This window comes from Amblyraja radiata, chromosome 28 (genome assembly GCF_010909765.2).
Source record: "Amblyraja radiata isolate CabotCenter1 chromosome 28, sAmbRad1.1.pri, whole genome shotgun sequence".
In the NCBI taxonomy this organism is placed as follows: domain Eukaryota; kingdom Metazoa; phylum Chordata; class Chondrichthyes; order Rajiformes; family Rajidae; genus Amblyraja; species Amblyraja radiata.
Genome location: NC_045983.1, coordinates 13317967 through 13337303, shown reverse-complemented (window position 1 = coordinate 13337303; position 19337 = coordinate 13317967). Strand labels below are relative to the sequence as shown.

Sequence of the window (19337 nt, the reverse complement as noted above, 5' to 3'; positions counted from 1 at the left end):
CTTAAGTCTTGAAAGATTAATACCAAAAGCGACTCTGAATGTTGTTGCTAGTTTCAAACTTCTTAAATTTTACATGCGGTAACCCCTCCCCCAATCTCCAGCCAAAACTAGTGCAGGTGACCCCTGTTCTATAGGGATAGGGTGATTGTTCCTAGAATACGCTCCATATTGTGATTTTTCATGACGTAGTGCAGCATCGTCTGAATGCATTATGATTTGTGAATTTTAAAAAAAAAATCTTTACTTTTTTTCCACACTTTTCCAAAGAGCAAATTTTTATTCACTGTCGTAGAATTTCAAGATCAAGTTACATTTATTATCGCATGCACCAATTGGTGCAGTGAGATTTGAATTACCATACAGCCATACGAATAAAAAGAACAACACACGATAGAATTTAACATGAACATCCCACACAGTGGAATTAAGGTTTCCCACTGTGAGGGAAGGCAATAAAGTTCGGTCATCTTCCTCTTTGTTCACCTGTGGTCGGCGCCTTTGAGCCCTCCGCAGTCGCCGAATGATCGGAACTCCGACGTAAGAATGGAAGAACACTCATCGGCCTGGAGTTTCCGTATCGGCCACTTCTTACTGGAGACCGGGGCTCCCGAAGTCCACAGGCCGAGCTTGGCGGAGATTCAACACTGGCACCCTTGGCAGATGATCCCAGGACTCCGCGATGTTAAAGTCAGCGCCGTGGCTAGAAGCTCCGCAAACCACAGCTCCACGATGTTAAAGCAGCAGGCCCAACACTCCGGAGCCTCAACACGGCGATCCCCGTTAAGGCATCGCCCGCTCCGTGATGGTAAATCAGTGCTGCGCCGCTGCTGAAGTTCTGGCTTGTCTCCGGCAGGAAAGGCCGCGCCAGTCCAGATGGTAGGCCGCGAGGGGGGGGGGGGGGGGGGGGTGAAGATGCAACTCGGAGAATAGATGTAACCTCGACCAGGAAGTGACTGAGAAACGGTTTCCCCCTTCCCCTCCCCACCTCCCTCACATTAATAAAACTAAGAAACCTCTAAAAACATACATAAACAGACTAATTAAATCCGATGCTACGTTGGGTGAGGGGGGAGGGAGGGGAAAGGTATATCTCCATCTTTTCTTATTCTTATTTCTCTCTGCTGCACTGCTTTGGTAGCTTTGGGGTCTTTTTCTCATTCTTTTCTGTTTCATCCCTTCATTTTTTCCTCTCTTTTCTTGCTTTCTCTTTGTAAAAAAATAAAAAACAAATAAAATAAATATAAATAAATAAACAGACTAACAATAACAAAAAAAGGAGAAATGACAAACACTGCTGGCGAGGCTGCCGCGCGCGGCACCACCCGATGACTGAAATACTAGTAGTGATTTGTGAATTCCTTAAGGGAGAACTTTCGTTGCCTGAACTGCTGTAAAGCTGGGGTTACTTGTGTGAATAAGCTTCACAGTTGCTTGTGATGTATTGAGCTTGCTGGTCATAACAAAACTGAGTGGAAACGTATCCATACGGTGCGTAGTCAGTAAAATCCTCAGGCGTTCAAATACAGATTTTATTCTCTATGCAGAATGTTTTGAGATCTTGCACAACAGCACGATAATGAATCAGTTACAGGCCTGTCATTCGGAGTGGAAGTAGTTTAGAAATGATTTAAGAATATTGCAAAACAAAAGTATCACATGCTGGAATATTGGCACAGATAGCTTTCTCTCCCTTATTGGCAGTGACTGTTGGAAAGAGGCACGACAAAGGAGTCAAAGGCTTTTATCTTACTTGGTCTCAGCCTGATATTCTATTTTTTTCCCTTCTATGAACAATTTGTAGAATAAAAGGAACTGCATGAATCCCTTCAAAAGCAATTAACATCATATGTTCTCTACAGTAAGGTTTTATGATGAATTATGCTTTTATTTCAACCCCATTGAACTGCATGTCATTCTGTAGACCACAGTGTACATATTTTAAGGCTGGTCTGGTAGTTGACTTCAGAGAAACTGATGTTCATTTCAGGCCAACTTTATTAGCTAGGAAGTGCAAATTTCAAAACCAAGATGTTTGAATCAGTCTTATGAAATACAGGCACTCCCCAGCTTGTGTAATGGTTGACATGTGGAAACTCGCACTTGTATGAACAATGGCTGGTCCCGTTTCCTGAATTATCTGTTATTGCAAAAGGAGGATGGCAAGGGGTTCCCGTCCTCTTCTTGATACGAAAGCATTACCTGTGCTCACTACTCTTCAAGTTTAGGCCACTGTTGGTGTAACACTGGAAAGGCGAGTGAGAACGAGGGAGGCAGTGGAGAGTAATTCCTGGCCGAGTCACTGACATCTTCCACAAGGTGCATTAGCGAGTGCTCCTTCACCAGCTGCCGCACCATCCAGCTGGCATGGCGGTTGTTGCGGCTCACGTTGTAGCCCCTGGCTGACGGCGCTTTCTTCAGGCCACAGACGGGACGCTCTCAGTCACCATTGAACTTACCCCCCCCCCCCCTCCATTGCCGCCTCCACCTCCTCACCTGGAGTCACCAAAATCACTTTTGACAGTGGTGGAAGGGAGAGTGGCAAAGGTATTGACGATTTTGGGGGAGAAGTAGGCAATAGAAGAGGGGGGAGTGGACAAAGTGAAAGCCGCCAAGAAGAAACAGCAACCAGTGGGAGGGAAGGGAGTCCTGCGATGACAAAGTGGATCATGTCCCTGATGGTGGTTCGAAGAAAGTGCTGTTGGCCCGGGCTACAACATGAGCCACAACAACAGCCGCGTCAACCGGATGTGCCATCAGTGCCGAGTTTTAAGATGAAATTACTGAAAATGCTGGAGGATAGTCAGGGAACATCTCTGGAGAACATGGATTGGTGATGTTTCGGGTCAGGGCCCTTCTACAGACTCGAAGGATCCCGTCCAAAAATGTCACTGATCCATGTTCTCCAGAGGTGCTGTCTGACCCGCTGAGTTGCTCCAGCACTTCATATCATTTTGTGTATTAACCAGCATCTGCAGTACTTTGTTTTTATCTAGTTTTAAGGTGATTCTGACTAGCATAAAATCGGATGTGCAAGGGTATACAGAACTTAATCCTTGTGCCTGTATTGCATATAGATGAAAAGACTTTCAACAGGCTGCTGGTAGGTAAAGTGGTCAGTTCTTGCAAGAATTTGGAATTAATTAATTATAGTAAAGGACTAAATTTGCTGCAATTTTATCAGATAAAAGCTAGTTGGAGCAGTTGGGTGGAGTGTCATTTAAGACTGGAACCCAAGTTCTCATTTTTCACGGTCATAAACATAGAACAGTACAGCACAGGGATAGGCTTTTCGGCCCACAGTGCCAAACATGATGCCAACATAAACTAAACTCATCTGCCTGCACCTGATCCATATCCCTCCATATCCTGCATATTTATAAGCCTATCTAAAAGTCTCTTAAATGCCACTATCATCTGCCTCCCTCACCAGCTTCATGCACCCACCACTTAAAAATAAAAACACCTTGCACATCTCCTTTAAACTTTGCCACCCTAACCTTGAAGCTGTGCCTTCTAGTCTTTGTTATTTCCACTACGGGTGAAAGGTTCTGACTGCCTACTCTTTATCATTTCCTCTCAACACACCACTTAAGCACAGTCGCGTACCTTTGTTCCCACACATCTGTACCAGATCACAATCATCGAAGCCCATGATCCCAGTTATATGTTAAAGCCCAAAGCACTGAATTTATTTAAGTTTGAGCAACTCTACTTGCGCATCGCACTGTGGTGGTGAAACACACAGCAGTATTAAGGGATGTTAAGCTTGAGCATTTAAATTACCGTGGGCGGCTGTCTGAATACCCCAGCTTGTACATTGTTGAATTCATCTGGTAAGGGAGGTTTTATGAGGAGGAGATAATTGGCAGATTCATTATCTCCTCTGATGTGAGAGGAGAAAAGGCTGCTGTATCTGCAGGCCAACTGGCAATTTCTTTCATCCCCCGCCACATTTGTAATTATATGAAAGCAGCAGAACAGATGAAGTGTGGGAGGATAGTTGCCACATATCTGCTGTTCTTGTCTGTCTTGGTATGGAGGACTCGGGCTTCGTGCATTGCTCCATTGCAATTAGTGGAAGCTGCACTGTCATTCTCTAAACACCTTTTATGTACTCGGCTCCCAAACTGTTGGTAGTGTGAGAACAACGAAAAATGAAGGGAGTCAAATGTTCTTTAAGAACAAAAAGCATAGCCTCGTTGGGAATCAGACTCCAGCTATCAACCTTATCTATGCCCATCATAATTTTATATCACCTAATTCGCTCGAGACAATTGCACTCAGCGTCTATCTCATAACTCATAGTCCTCATAACTGAACTCAAAGCCCTCCAATTCATGCAAAATCCCTGTGAATCTTTTCTGCACTCTATTGACCTGAATCACATCTTTCCTGTAGCGTGGTGGCCAAAACTGTGTATAATACTCCAAGTGCAGCCTAACCATGACAGAAGAGGTAATTTATTTTTGAAACAATCCCTTGCAGCATGAGTGCTTAAGAAGGAACTGCAGATGCTGGAAAATCGAAGGTACACAAAAATGCTGGAGAAACTCAGCGGGTGCAGCAGCATCTATGGAGCGAAGGAGATAGGCAACGTTTCGGGCCGAAACCCTTGGTTTCGACCCGAAACATTGCCTATCTCCTTCGCTCCATTGATGCTGCTGCACCCGCTGAGTTTTTCCAGCATTTTTGTGTACCTTGCAGCATGAGTTTTTGAGTGCTGTTTAAAGAGTTCAAAATTTGAGGCGGACTGGACAATCAAGGTAGATTATCAAGTGCGGGTTACTAAATGGCAGGAATGGATTTTCTACATAACATGTTTCAAACCAATGTGTAAGAAAGTACTGCAGATGCTGGTTTAAATCGAAGGTAGATACAAAATGCTGGAGTAATTCAGCAGGTCAGGCAGAATCTCTGGAGAGAAAGAATGGGTGACGTTTCGGGTCATGACCCTTCTTCAGTCTGAAGAAGGGTCACGACCCGAAACGTCACTCATGTTCCACACCATCCACTGTATTTAAACCTCAGCATGGGTGACAAAGCTGTCCAAATAAATCAAGTCAGGTTTATTGTCACATGCATAAGCACAGTGAAGTGCAAGCACAATTAAAATCTTGCTTGCAGCGGCATCACAGGTACATGGACTCAATTAACGCACAAAAACAGAAATGTGTTAAATGATTGTTAACTGAGAACACTCTCAAATACAGTCAAAAATTTTTTTTTTAAATTTCAGGCACAGTTTTTATTTGAGTTTTACTTGTTTATACATTAAATTTGCTTGTTTGTAAAACTCGCCCTGCTCATTCTGTTGCAACAAAGTAGGCTCATTGATTGGAACCTTTGAAATGTTCTCAGTGGGGCACTCAACCACACAGATGAAAAGTTCAAAGCTCAGTAAGTTTGGATTGATATCAGCTAACTAAAATGGAACCTTTGTTAAACAGGGCCAAGTAATAAATGTGCAGTACAGAGCTATGCCCAGGATTATGAGGTTCCTGGTAAACTTTTGGATGAAATGCAAGATGGGGATGTGCAGAAGAGTTAAACTAGGGCATTCCAGAATTCTTTGCCTCTGTCAATTGCCATTTGAGTCACAGTCACACAACATGGAAACACATCTTTCAGCCCACCAAATGCACACACCATTCATTGACCACAGACATGCACAAATCCTTTTTTATTCACTCCATATTCTCATTAACTCTTCCAGATTCTACCCCTCAAATTCACATTGAGGCCAATTAACCTACTCGCATGTCTTTTCGCGATTTGGGAGGAAATCAGAACACCTGGAGGGAATCCCTGTGCAATTTCCACACAATCAGCACCCAAAGTTAGGAGTGAACCCAGGACTCTGACATACAAAACAGTCAATTCAGGATGTGAGCTAAGGGATATCTCTATATGAAAGTACATCCCCCAAGAATGGTGAAGTCAGTCGTGGAACAATAGTTATGGAGATCTCTTGCTTTTCTATGAGTAATCCTTTACATTAACTTATGAACTACATCTTTTCTTTTGCTTTGGAGCACTCATTAAATGCAGTCTTAAGATATTTGGTTAAAATTTAGAGATAATTTCATTTTGTTGGTCCCTATTTTCTATTTCATTACTTGACCTATTTAACATATTAAACGTCGGAAACATAAAAAATAGAAGCTTAAATAGGGTATTCATCCTTTTACGTCTGCTCCATCATTAAATATGACTGATCTTCTATCTCAATGCTACATTATGGTCGTCTTTTGCGCCTGGAAATCTACCTATCTGTTCCTGAAATATATTCATTAACTTAGTCTCCAGGCTCTATGGTGGTTAATTCCACAACAAAAAGCAGTGCTGGAGGATGCCAGCTGGTCAGACACCATCTCAGGAAGGATATGGACATTGATGTTTCTGTAGAGACCCTTCCTCAGGACTGTAATTCGTTGAATTGCCGAGATTCGCCATCCTCTGAATTAAGAAATTTATCTTTACCTCATTGGATTCTTGCTTTGCATCCTGAGCTTGTGTGCATGCACAGGCTAACATACCATTTGTCTTCCTAACAGTGTGTAGTACCTGCCTATATGACTGATGTACCTGTTCTTTCGAGTCTCTTTGTATGTTTCCTCATTTATCAATATATAAATAAAATTCTACCGTTCTGCTCTTCCTACCCAATTGAATAACCACACTTTGTCACGTTATACCTGCCGTATATAAAAGCCGTCGCCAGGTCACAAATGGGTTGTCTTTTTACAGACATCCATAAATCCATTTTGCCACTTGATATGATAACAATAGTTACACGGTATGACAATGACTGGAACCAAAAGCGCAAATGATTGATAAGGAAAAACATTTATTGAAAGTGGAGAGAGAGATTAGTTCTGATGTTCATTTGAACAAACATGGAAGTGCATTGGACTTCTGAATTTAATAATATTATAGGCACTTGTTTGTATATAAATATAAGGGTGACCCCAAGTCAGGTGTTTGTACAGCTACAAGGATGGCTTGTACTTACAAAATGTGTCTAAATACCTTGAAGCCTCTTCATCCTCCTCACAACATATAATCCCAGCCAAACAAAAGACAAAATGATTGAGTAGGTCAGGCAGCATCGCTGGGGAACATGGATGTTTCCGGTTGGGGATGTTTCTTCAGGGGGAGCAAACTGGAAATGTGGTGGGGATGGTACAAAGCCAGGCAAGTACATGTGGATGCAGGTGAGAGGGTTTTAATTGGCAGATGAGTGGAAAGAAGACAAAAGGTTATGAGATAAGGAGAGAAGTGAGAAATACAAAGCCAAAGGAAGGGGGTGGAGGGAAGGGGAAAGGGGGTTGGATAGTGGAATAAATAGGTGGGGGCATGTAGAAGAGAGGGGGGGGAGAAAAAAAAAGTTGTAAGCTACTGAAGTGGAATATGAGGTGCTGTTCCTACAATTTGCGTGTAGCCACACTATGGCAATGGAAAGGTATGGAATGGAAAGAGTTAAAAATAGTTAGGAACCTGGAGATCCAGCAGGCCTTTGCAGACCAAGCATAAGGTTTGGTGACGGTACATAAAAAAGCTGTAGAAACTCAGCGGGTGCAGCAGCATCTCTGGTCCATTGATGCTGCTGCATAGATGCTGCTGCACCCGCTGAATTTCTCCAGCTTTTTTGTGTACCTTCGATTTTCCCGCATCTGCAGTTCCTTCTTAAACACATAAGGTTTGGTGACAGTCGCCTCTTCTACACTTGGTACCTCCAATATAAAGGAGGCCAAATTGGGAGCACCAAACCCAATAGTTGATGTCTTCTATAACCCGCTTCCTCCCACAATTATCTGGGCTACACCTTCTTCCATACTGCCTCTTATAAAAACGGACTATCATGCCTGACTTTCAATTTCTCCATCACTGCTGCTTTTGCACCCAAGATGAAGCTTTCCACTCAAAATTTCCTCATTGTTTAGTAAATGTGGTTATCCCCCTACTGTCATAGATAGATCCCTCGCCCATGTCCTCTGCGTCCTGTATTTCTACTCTCGTTTCCCCCCTCCCGAGGATAGAATTTCCCTGGTCTATGCCTTTCACCCCATCAGTCTGCATCCGACACATCATTCTCCAACATTTCCGCCACCTTCAATGTGATCTCGGCACCAGTCACACCTTCCCGTCCCCACCTATTTCTGCAGAGGCCACTCCCTTTGCAACTCCTTGGTTCAGTCATCCCTTCCCACTCAAACCACCCCATCCCAACATCCCTTCCCCTGCAAGCACAGGAGAAGTAACAAGTGTACATATACCCCCTCTCCCTCATCCATCTAGGGGCCCCCACAGTCCTTTCAGGAAAGAGAGAGATTCATGTGCACCTCCTCTAACCTCATCTACTGTATTCGGTGCTCCTTATATGACCACCTTCACGTTAGCGACACCAAGTGTAGACTAGGCGATCATTTCACTAAACCTTTAAGAAGGAATGCTGGAAAAATCGAAAGTAGACAAAAATGCTGGAGAAATTCAGCGGGTGAGGCAGCATCTATGGAGAAAAGAGTAGGCGACGTTTCGGGTTGAGACCCTTCTTCAGACTGATGTTGGGGTGGGCGGGAAAAAGAAAGGAAGAGGCGGAGACAATAGGCTATGTGGGGGAGGGGAAGGAGGAAGAAAGCAAGAACTACCTGAAATTGGAGAAGTCAATGTTCATCCCGCTGGGGTGTAAACTACCCAAGTGAAATATGAGGCGGTGTTCCTCCAATTTGCGCTGGGCCTCACTCTGGCAATGGAGGAGGCCCTGGACAGAAAGGTCAGATTCAGAATGGGAGGGGGAGTTGAAGTGTTGGGGAACCGGGAGATCAGGTTGGTTAGTACAGACTAAACTTTGTCCAATGCATCATGACACAAAATGCTAGAGTAACTCAGCAGGACAGGCAGCATCTCCAGCGTTTTGTGTCTAACTTTGATTCAAACCAGCATCTGCAGTTCCTTCATACACATTTTGTCTGCTCCATTGCGAAATTGACTCAAGGTATATCTACCTTGAAGAAGTACATTCCTTCTCTTCTGAGATGCTGCCTGTCCTGCTGTTACTCCAGCATTTTAAACCAGCATCTGAAGTTCCTTCATACACAGGATTGTAGATTTGTCTGACTATCCAACGCCACTGTTGGATGTGAAAATGTCTCCAATGATGGGGAGTCGGGGGCGCAGAGGGAGGCGAGGAGAGAGGAGGAGGCGGTGGAGGCGGCACCACCCCGCCTCAGGCTGGCCCAGCACTGGATAAGGGAGCAATGGTGAAGAAGAGGCGGCAGCAGCGACAACAACCGGCTCAGCCGCAGCCCCAGCAAGTGCAGCTGCCCAAGAAGGCCCACTGTCACCGAGCGCGTCTTGTTGGTGGCGGCACCCAGCAAGCAAGCAGAGGCGCGGCATCTCGCTGGCCGTGCTATCGGTTGTTTACGCTTGTGATCGCGTGGCTGACTGGGAGCTGTGGCTCGCTGCTGCCGTTGCCGAGCATCACGAGAAAGTAGCGTATCGCATATCGCTAGCCTGGGAAAAGATCAAAATTCGAAGTACGGTTTCTTCTGAATGTGTATCGCTTTTGCACCATCGTAAAGTCGAAATATCGTAAGTCGAAGCATCGTAAGTCAAGGAGCATCTGTAATATTGCTTGAACAATTCTTTCTTCCAACTCTAGCCTCTTGTACATTCTCCATTTCACTTGCTTCACTATTAGCAAATGTTATTCATCTACCGAGACCATGAGTTTTGTCTTAATCTCCACACCTCTACCTCCCTGTGGCTTTCAAATTTCATCTTAAAATCCAAGCCCAGCCCCTTGATCAAGCTTGAATTTGTTCTGGTTTATTTTGAATGAGTTCATTCCTATTAAGTGCCTTGTGATGTTTTCTTATAATAAGCATACTATATAGGTTGATATCCCTTTGTCGAGATTCATTTGGATAATGCAATGATTTCCATCTCAGTGGGCTGATCTACTTCAGTAATGCAGTCGTGCCCATAAAACCCATGGCTTTGATTGTAAATGGTTTGAAGCCACAAACGTCTGTCTGTTGTCCGACAAAGTAATTTTCATATTGTGATCTCATCTGTTAGCTTGAAAGTGTTCAAAGATAGCTGCTCAAATCTGGTCAAGTTACGAGTTTTCCAGGAGCAACTGAAAGTTTGTTGTAGGTGTATGTATTCTGGGAATTGTATACATGTCTTAACTAGGTTGGCAAACAGATACAAATCTTTCCCATCTGGAATCTCCTTTGCAATGTGTAAATGATGGGTAGCTTAAATTTCAGGATGGAAGAGGCACAGTTCCAAAAACATATTTTTGTTCAATTATGTAACTGGAGGAGCGGTTGCAATTTCTTTTTTGTCAAACTGGGAATTATAAGCTCAATGTTTTGTTTCTTGGTACCAGTATGTTAGTTTTGAGTCGGGTTCACCATTTATTCACTCTATTCTAATTCTCCTTTTCTGTATTGCAATCGTCATCTGATGTCCTGAATCCATCTCGCTGTCGAGATGCTCTGTCATAATAAGGTAATTGTGTCGCCCATAATGGACAATAATAAGAATATACACTGAGTAATTGTGAAGGAATCACGGATCGGTGTCAGATGTGTTGTACAGGAATTCACTAGCAGCAGTTTGATGGAATATTGGTACGAAATATTCCTCTGAATTTTTAATTGTGCAAATGCTCTAAAAGCATTTACTGAGTTGCATGCATCAGCAATGGCTTCATAACACTAATTACACAAACATGAGATCAACCTTTCTAAAATGTAGACAAGGAAATTAATAGATAGGGCGAACGCAGTCTTTTTCCCCAGTATAGGGACATCAAGGACATGAGGGGATAAATTTAAGGTGATAGATTAAATACGGACCTCAGGGGCAACCTTTTCACACAGAGGGTGTTGCAGAGCTCTCACTTTTTTGTCCCCCTGTTGGCAGCCGGGCAGCTGGGCAACCTAGGCAGCTTTTTAGGTTGCCAAATGATGGTTCAGGTGGTCATTTAAGACGGCTTGCATGACGCATGCGATAATGTGCTCGGACGAAGTGTGGAGTTACCAGTCGGAATTATGCTCAATGAAGCATTCATATATTATTTCTGCTTCAAATAAAGTCACAAACCATATTCACCAATCAAGACATGATATGTACCATAATGACATGCAGCAAAATTATAATACAGTATCTCAACGTTTTACACATGGCAATTAATGCAATTTCTATTATTTCTTTCCACTTTCAAACAAAAATATGGTTGGATTATTCAGGGTATGATCAACCTGTGTCAATAAATCCTGGACCATGGTAACATATATGCTTAACCATGCACACTACAGATTGATACAAGCATGTTTTCTGTGAAGGACCGAAAATTATCATGACATGGCCATAGCATGGGCCGTTTTGCTATTGGTACAGAAACACTCGCTTACCACATAATTATTCCTCAACAAAATATACAGGTTGCAAGGACATTTCTAAAGGCATTTTATGATAATAGCTGCTAAAACCGACTATACCCATCCGACAGGTTAAACATTACACTAACTGACAAGAGATGGCCAAAGTACATAACTGCAGCAAATGTTCTTTTGGCAATATGTTTAAAGGTGTCAAAATGCCACATTACCGGACCTTCAGATTAGATTGTGTTTCCATCATTCCCAATTCTGAATTAACGTTAAAATCTCAACTGAAATATCTCCTGAGCAAATTTGTGATGTATATGACCGACTGTAGAAGTAAAACCTGGATAAATCCAACATTTCATTGTGAATGTTGCTTATTAAATAACTACAGTACTGATACTCCATATTAAGAGCATTGATTTGGCGTTAAAATGAATTCTGTAATAACGTGTCAATGGTAGCAGTGACAATCGAACACTGCGGTTTTAATGTTTCACGTGTTTACAATTTAATTAATCCATCTTTATGGATTAAAACAAACAATGGGGGGAGCAGTGCAGGATGAATGGAGGGGTGCAGTGCAGGATGGATGGGAAGGGGGGGTCAATACAGGATGAATTGGGGGACCAGTGTAGGATGGATGGGGGGTTGCAAGAGCATCAATGTGAGGTGGATAGGGAGATCAGTGCAGGATGAATAGATGGGGAGGGAAGCACAGGGGATGTCAGTGAGGACAGAATAGAGGCGGGAATGGGGATCAGTGTGGGATGGAGAGGAGGGGTCCCAGGATAAGGGGGGTGGAGGGGAGCGTACACTCTCCTCGCCACTGCCTCCCCTCCTCCGCCAGCCAACAGGAAGGTGCGGGGCCGAGCGGTGCAGGTGCGTCAGACGGCAGAAGGGGGCCTCGCCCCTCCCCCCTTCCTCCCTCCTGCCGCCCTCGATGTGCGGGAGAGTTTGTTTTGAAAGCGGTTATCGCCGTTGGCGGAGTGGCAAGCAGCGGTCGCTATCAGGGCGGGTGGGGGGCGGGTGGGGTGCGGGAGGAGGTGGAGCCACTGCTGCTGTGCGGACCCGTCATTCGCTCCGACCCTCCGTTACCCCGCACCTAGTATCTTTCCCAGCACTACAGCCGTCGCCGCCGCCGACACGAAACGTCACTTATTCCTTTTCTCCAGAGATGCTGCCTGATCCGCTGAGTTACTCCAGTTTTTCGTGTCTCTGCATTTAGGTTGCCCGACGGCACTTTAGGTGGCCATTGGCACCCGGGCAACTGCTAATTTCGAGTCCTGTGTTGGGTATATGGAACAGAACTTCTCTATCAAGTTTGGAGTTTAGAATACTTGTTCAAAGAGGCCAAATGGGTGGCATTGGTGTTTTTTTTACATAGAATATATTAACTTGATGACACAAGTTGATACAGTGATTTCTTGTATGCATTTATGAACACTTTGTTTTTGAAATTAAAAGATAGATGGCATATGAACCTTGATCATATGGCACTGTTCCTTTGCTATATTAGTATATTGGTTCACACCAGGTTTTACAGTGGGTTGTTGACGGTAGTGCAAGGTTTCTTTTGAAAACGGTTCAACATTGTAATTATGTCATTTCTTCATTTCTAGGTGGCTGCTGTGGATCAGATCATAAGCAATATGTCATTGGGGGATGGGCCTGGGCCTGGTGGTGCGTCTCGCAGGCACAGAGGTGAGATAGGCAAGGGCACTCTCTCTCTCTCTCTACTCCCTTTTCCTCTTTTTCTTCCTCACCAAGGTATGAGAAGCTGTGTAAATTAATATTTGATGGGAATAACATGCAAGGTGTCACCTTGCACCCAGTGTCGCTGATTGCCTGTGGTAAATGGGCGGAGCTGCCAGCCTCCCTATTTTTCAGAAAATATGATTTGTGTTTCAATGCATTTTACATTTTCTATCACTTGAGTGAATTTTAAATTACAGTGAATGTAAGTTTTATTTGTTTATATTCAGTATATGATGACACGTTACCAAGGGCTAGGTTGTTACTAGTCTTTCTCTGCAAAAAATTGTTTTTGCCTGCTGTGAATATCTTTGCTAATATAATTTTTATTTTCAATAATTTTCTTCTATATTGTCTTTTTAACTAAAAATGTCGTGTCCATAGAAGGATATGGTGAGAAGCTCAATAAGGTAACGTGTACGGGGAAAATAACTATTCCAAAATCAAGAAACTTGAGCATTGACACAGCATATCCAGAATCTGTCCATTTTCTTGAGTGGTATGGCAAATTTATTTAAATAACTTAAATTTACATGTATTCAAATAGTGTATTTAAAGGGCGATACTGTGGCGCAACTGTAGAGCTGTTGCCTCACAGCGCCATGGACACTGGTTCGATCCTGATCCCCGGTGATCTCTTTGTGGACTTCTTGTTTTCCCTGTGATCACATAGTTTTTCTCTAGGTGCTCTGGTTTTCTCCCAAATCAAAGACATCAGAGTTTGTAAGTTAATTGGCCTCTGTAAATTGCCCTTCATGTGTAGGGAGTAATTTCAAAAGTGGAGTAATATAGACCGAGTGAATGGGTGATCGATGATCAGCGTGGACTTGGTGGGACGAAGGGCCTGTTTCCCTGCTGTATCGCTAACACTAATCCTGTCCATTTCCTTGAATGGTTTGGGAGGTATATTTAAATAACTAAAATATCTTTAATTTTAATATAATGAGCTCTGGTGTTATTAACAACAGTAAATTGTTTGTATTTCCAGTTTTTCGATTGACTTCAGGATTAAATGATAGGGCACAAATTTAAAAGCGGAAGAAATCATGGAGAGAGTGAAGACAGTATGTGTACAAATAACTGATCAAAAGTGTAGGCTGACTTGGTCACTTAACATTTTGCTTATGTCATTCTTGGAAATGTTCTGGCAGTGCTTGGGTCTGGGAACCTGCTTTCACAAATAAGAGATAAAATAAACTTACCCTTTCATTGTTTTTTAAACTTATTTGGGAGGGATAAGTGGATCCAAAGTTGCACACACTCAACAAAACTGTTATTGATCAGCTGCTGTGTGTTGATGGAAATAATTTTATTTTTATTTTTAAAAAACTCCCTATAAACACCTTGAAGTAATGTTTTTGGTATGATAGTGGAAAGTGAATTTGCTCTTTGCAAGGATGCAACTCCTTCACTTTTCACTGCCGTATTGAATGTCCTAATCACATGTGCTGAACAGTTTCCAAATAGCTTAAACTGGTTTTGTTTTTAATTCCCTGCACTGGATGGCAATTTACAGAAATCCATTCTCCAGTCATAAATATTCTTGAGCCATTTGGTTCACTGCCAATTCTGAGGAAACATAAAGGAACTTACTGCTCTACTTGTCTCATGGCCTTTCTATGCTTTGTTGCAAAGCTTTTTTGATGTTCTCTGCATTTGAGGGTCTTATTACTGCTGCAGCTTTAGTGTTGCCCCACCAAAAAAATGACAAGTAGTTTACCAATTCTTCCATAAATGTATTCAAAAATTACCCGTGTACTTGGGAATTGGTCCATGTCAGTGTATTGCTGTCTTTGACCCTCCTTTCATTTTTCCTCAATTGCTTCGATCAACATGGACATCTGTTTCCATCTCCCTCAAATTCTTGAGCCTCAACCCATCCCCGTTGGACTAGGTTCAACATTCTGGCTGCTCTTTTGGTTGAAGAAGTTTTCCTTGAATTTCCTTTTGGATTTATCTTGCATTGATGGTGCTTAGTTCTGCTCTTCCCCATTGGGGAAATCTCTCTCTATCTAGTCCGTCACAATCTTGATGACATGTTTCTTCACTTCCTTCGTCCTCCCTCTCCACATCTCACGTTGCTTTTTCAAAAGAGAACCCAGTTCTTTTTTTTTAAACCTCAACAATATATGCGGTAAATGGAATCATTGTATTTTCTTGAATTCACTGTACCATCAGTTCAAAGCATTATCTTAAACTGTCAGTGCTGCCTGTAAAGTACTTTAGAGGAGTAGCACCTGTGTCCAACGGGAACAAGGTCCTAGATTCTGATCCTTCCCCACAGCCTTTGTAATGGCTGTACCGAGCTTCAGTGTCCCTCGGTATGTACTCTTGCACCGGGGCATGAGCCAATGGATAATATTTGCTTGTTTGGATGGATTAAAAAGCATCATGATGCTCTTCCAGCAGCAGTTGATGTTTATAACGGTATGGTGTTGCCTTCAACAGCCCTTATGTAGATCATGGAGTCCTCTGTTATAGAGCTGCTCAGGATGAATCTTGGCGTGGGAGGTTTCCCGAACATCTTGGCAATCGTACCGTTCAGGAGGTTGAGGTCTCATCAGGACCACAGCCATCTCAAGTTGACCACTGGTGGAGTTGTGGCAAAGGTGTTCTTCCTCAGAAAATTTTGTTCAAAAGTTGTATTTCGCACAACTCTGACTTTGGGACAAGAAGTGCACTAAGATCCAACTGAATGGAACGAGGCACTGAAGTATTGAAGTTAGGCCTATCCTTTGTAACACCAAGGATAGGTGAAACCTTGGCATGTAGTGACACTTTGCGTTTGTGTACTATATACAGCTTGATTCAGCCACATACGAAGGTGTCCATCAGCTGGAGGGCTTCACTAGCCACATTTCTCTCCATTCTCTGGGGACTAACACATCATAACACTCAGCATCCAAGTGATATAGAAGATGGCTCGGGTGACTGACAATCTGTTCATCATTTTTATTTTTAAAATAAACATCTCAGGGAAGAGCCTCTCTCATTGCCAGCCAAGTGTGGTTTTGGTGCTTGTTGGTAAGTGAAGGCAGTAAGACATTGTGCCTAGTGGTTTTGACGGTGCTTGGGAAGCCATCCCTCAAAATCTATGGTGTCCTTCTCCTGTAGGGTCTGCAGAACATTGCATGCTGACCACTACCTGATGGATTTGTGGTCAAAAATGTTTTTCAGAATTAACCTTTTTATGAAAGGCAGATAGTGAGATAGAGTCCGAATGAGTGGTACATGCTTACCACTGCCTGTTGGACATGTGCTCAAAGGTGTTTTCAGAAGGGATTTTTCTATGAAAGAAAGTGAGTGTGGCAGAGTCCAAATAAATGGCATGACACGTTGTGTCAGGGCAGTACTCAACTTTCTACACATACACAGAATCTGGACAGGTAGAACATTACTATGTAATGACACTTGGTGTTTGCCTCCTATGGTTCTATGCACAACTAGATACAGCCATGCACAAAGTTGGCCATCAGGATACAGGCAACATTGGCTATGATGTTCCAATCATCCAAATCTCCGTTTACTGGAGACACGTGTTGCATCAAGATGGACTTTCTTCAACTTGGAACCTCAGATGAAACCGAAGATGTCAAATGGCCTGTTTCCATGTTGTATCTCGACAGTAAACTACCACGGTGGAGGACAGGGTCTGGGTCACACTTCCACTCTACACAGCAGCGCCAAGAGCACCTTGCATCTAATGATCAGAATTTTGCCTTATGGATGGCAGAGTGCCACAACCAAATTCTGTTGGACCTTGCCTCTCCGTTCCAGCCAATTACTACATTATACTCATGTTCCTCTGAAGCAGATCCCCAGCACCTTCAGGTAGTCAGAGCAGATCGTTATAGATGTTTGGTCAGGCCTGCTGCCAAAGAGCAAGGCCTCTTTCTGTGATTGCCTCTGGCACCACAAACCAACTCCAATTGATTGCTGATATTGACAACCTGCTATGTACGCCTTCACATTCTTGGATCATCTCGAAATCACCCTACTCTATTCAATGGCTCTATATCTTTTTAATAATATGGTGATCAGAACTGTCCTCAGTATTCCAGTTGATGCTATTTTTAAGTACTCATGCCTGTTGTTCATTCTTTGAACATTTAATATTTCAGGCACCGTTTAGATATTGTGGCAATAGGGCAGTCTGTTTCCTGTTAAAATTTATTGTGCTCGGTTTCATGCACTTGCTCAACATTCAGAACAGTTATTGCTACGCTACATCAGCTATTTTGTAATCCAGACTGTTGGACTGCAGACTGTAGGAGCCATTCATTTCAGATAGTGGGAAATGATGGGGTATTTCTTCATTTAGAATAGTTAGATTGGGTAACATGCAAGCATGGGCAAATAATTAGTAACCTTTCAAAACGAAATAAAGTGAATGGAAAGATACAGGGAGAAACTGAATTAAGGTTAATGGGCTATGAGGAGACTGGATAGAGTTCTCAATATCTGAATTAGTTTTATGTAATTCCCTTGTGTCAACTTGGCTAAGTGGATAGGGTCTGTCTCCATATTGAGATTGTGGTTCAATTATCCCTTCCATTATCTGAGTAGTGCACTTAGAAAATAAACAGAATACAAGAAATGTAAAAGGCCATACGCCACTTGGCTCGTGCTTCATATTCAATGAGCCCATTGCTAATCTGACTTCAGCTCTGCTTTTCTGAACTAACCCCAGACCTTTTGATTCCTATAATATCCCAAAATCTTCCAACCTCTGTCTTGAATATGGTCAGCAACTGATCCGTCACAACTCTTTTGGGTAAAGAATCCCAATCTTTGGATTAAGATTTTTTAATCTTGTTTATTTATGGCAAACCCTTAATTTTGTGCCTGTGACCTCTGACTGAATTCATGAATTTTCACCAGTTGTGAATTTTGTATGATTTGATGAGCTTGTCACATTCTTCTGAATTCAAGTGTAGGTCCAGTTTGCTTAATTCTCTCGTCAGGTGACAAACACTCTTTCCCAGAAAGCAATCCGGTGAGCCTGGGTAGTAATCTCTCTCTTACTGCACACTCTGCACATCCCTCTGCCACAGCACAAGACATCTAAGCTTCTCCATGCATCATTCAACACCGAGATGCTCAAATGACCAGACGTCACTGAGAAGTACCAGTCCCAGCTGGACAACAAGTTGACTGCTCATGGACCACTGACGGGCGACCCAACTGAAAAGTGGAGCCAGTTCAAAGAGCTGATGACAGTCAGCTAAGGACGTGCTTGGACGTGCAAGCAGCGAGGGCACCGGGAATGGTTTGATGTAAACAATGATGAAACAACCAAACTCCTGGAGGAGAAACACAAGGCATTCATCGAGTGGCAGAACGACGCATCCTCCCTTCATCAAAAAGAACCGCTTCAAACACCTGCAGAGCAAGGTACAGAAGGAGCTACGAGAGATGCAAGACAGCTGGTGGGCGAGTAAAGCTGACGAAGTACAACGTTATGCAGACATGAACAACTCAAAACAAATTTTCAGCTTGATCAAGGCTGTGTATAGTCCACCCAAGCTGACCTCCTCCCCCCTCCTTTCAGCTGACGGCAAAACCCTGCTCAAGGATAAAAGCAGCATCTCGGACAGATGGAGAGAACACTTCACCAACCTCCTCAATAGACCCTCTGCTGTTGACCCAGTCGCTCTCGACCTGATCCCACAAAAGCCACCACTTGACCTTGACCTCCGCCCATCTTTGGAAGAGATCAAGAAGTCCATCCGTCAAACCAGCACAGGCAAGGCATCAGGCATGGACGGAATCCCTATTGAACTCGACAACACAGCAGGTCCTGAGACACTAGATGCCTTCCACAACATCTTGTCCAGCATCTGGGAGACAAAGTATGCCCGATTAATTGACCTCACTGTTGTCACCTTGTTCAAAAACAAAGGTAGCAAAGCTTAGTGTGGCAGCTACCGAGGCATCTCCATGTTGTCTGTCCCTGGAAAGATACTGACGTGTCCTCCTCAACCGCTTAATCAATAAGGTCGTGGAAGCAAGGCTCAGTGTGGTTTCAGACCTGGTCGCAGCGCTGCTGATATGATCTTCACTGTGAGACAGATACAGGAAAAATGCGTCGAGCAGAAGATGGACCTCTACGCAGTCTTCATCGACTTGACAAAGGCCTTTGACATGCTCAACTGGGAGGCTCTGTGGTTGATACTTCACAAG

The 19337-nt window shown here is 43.3% G+C and overlaps 1 protein-coding gene across 3 annotated transcripts in view; it reads left to right on the top strand.

Annotated features, from left to right (window-relative positions):
* The window catches only part of flot2 (flotillin 2), a 101778-nt gene that overhangs the window by 15578 nt on the left and 66863 nt on the right, over positions 1-19337 (top strand). For all 3 annotated transcript variants that reach the window (XM_033045818.1, XM_033045819.1, XM_033045820.1), the window contains exon 2: positions 13022-13103. In XM_033045818.1, coding sequence (XP_032901709.1) covers positions 13022-13103 — 82 coding nt within the window. The remainder of the gene's footprint in view (positions 1-13021; positions 13104-19337) is intronic.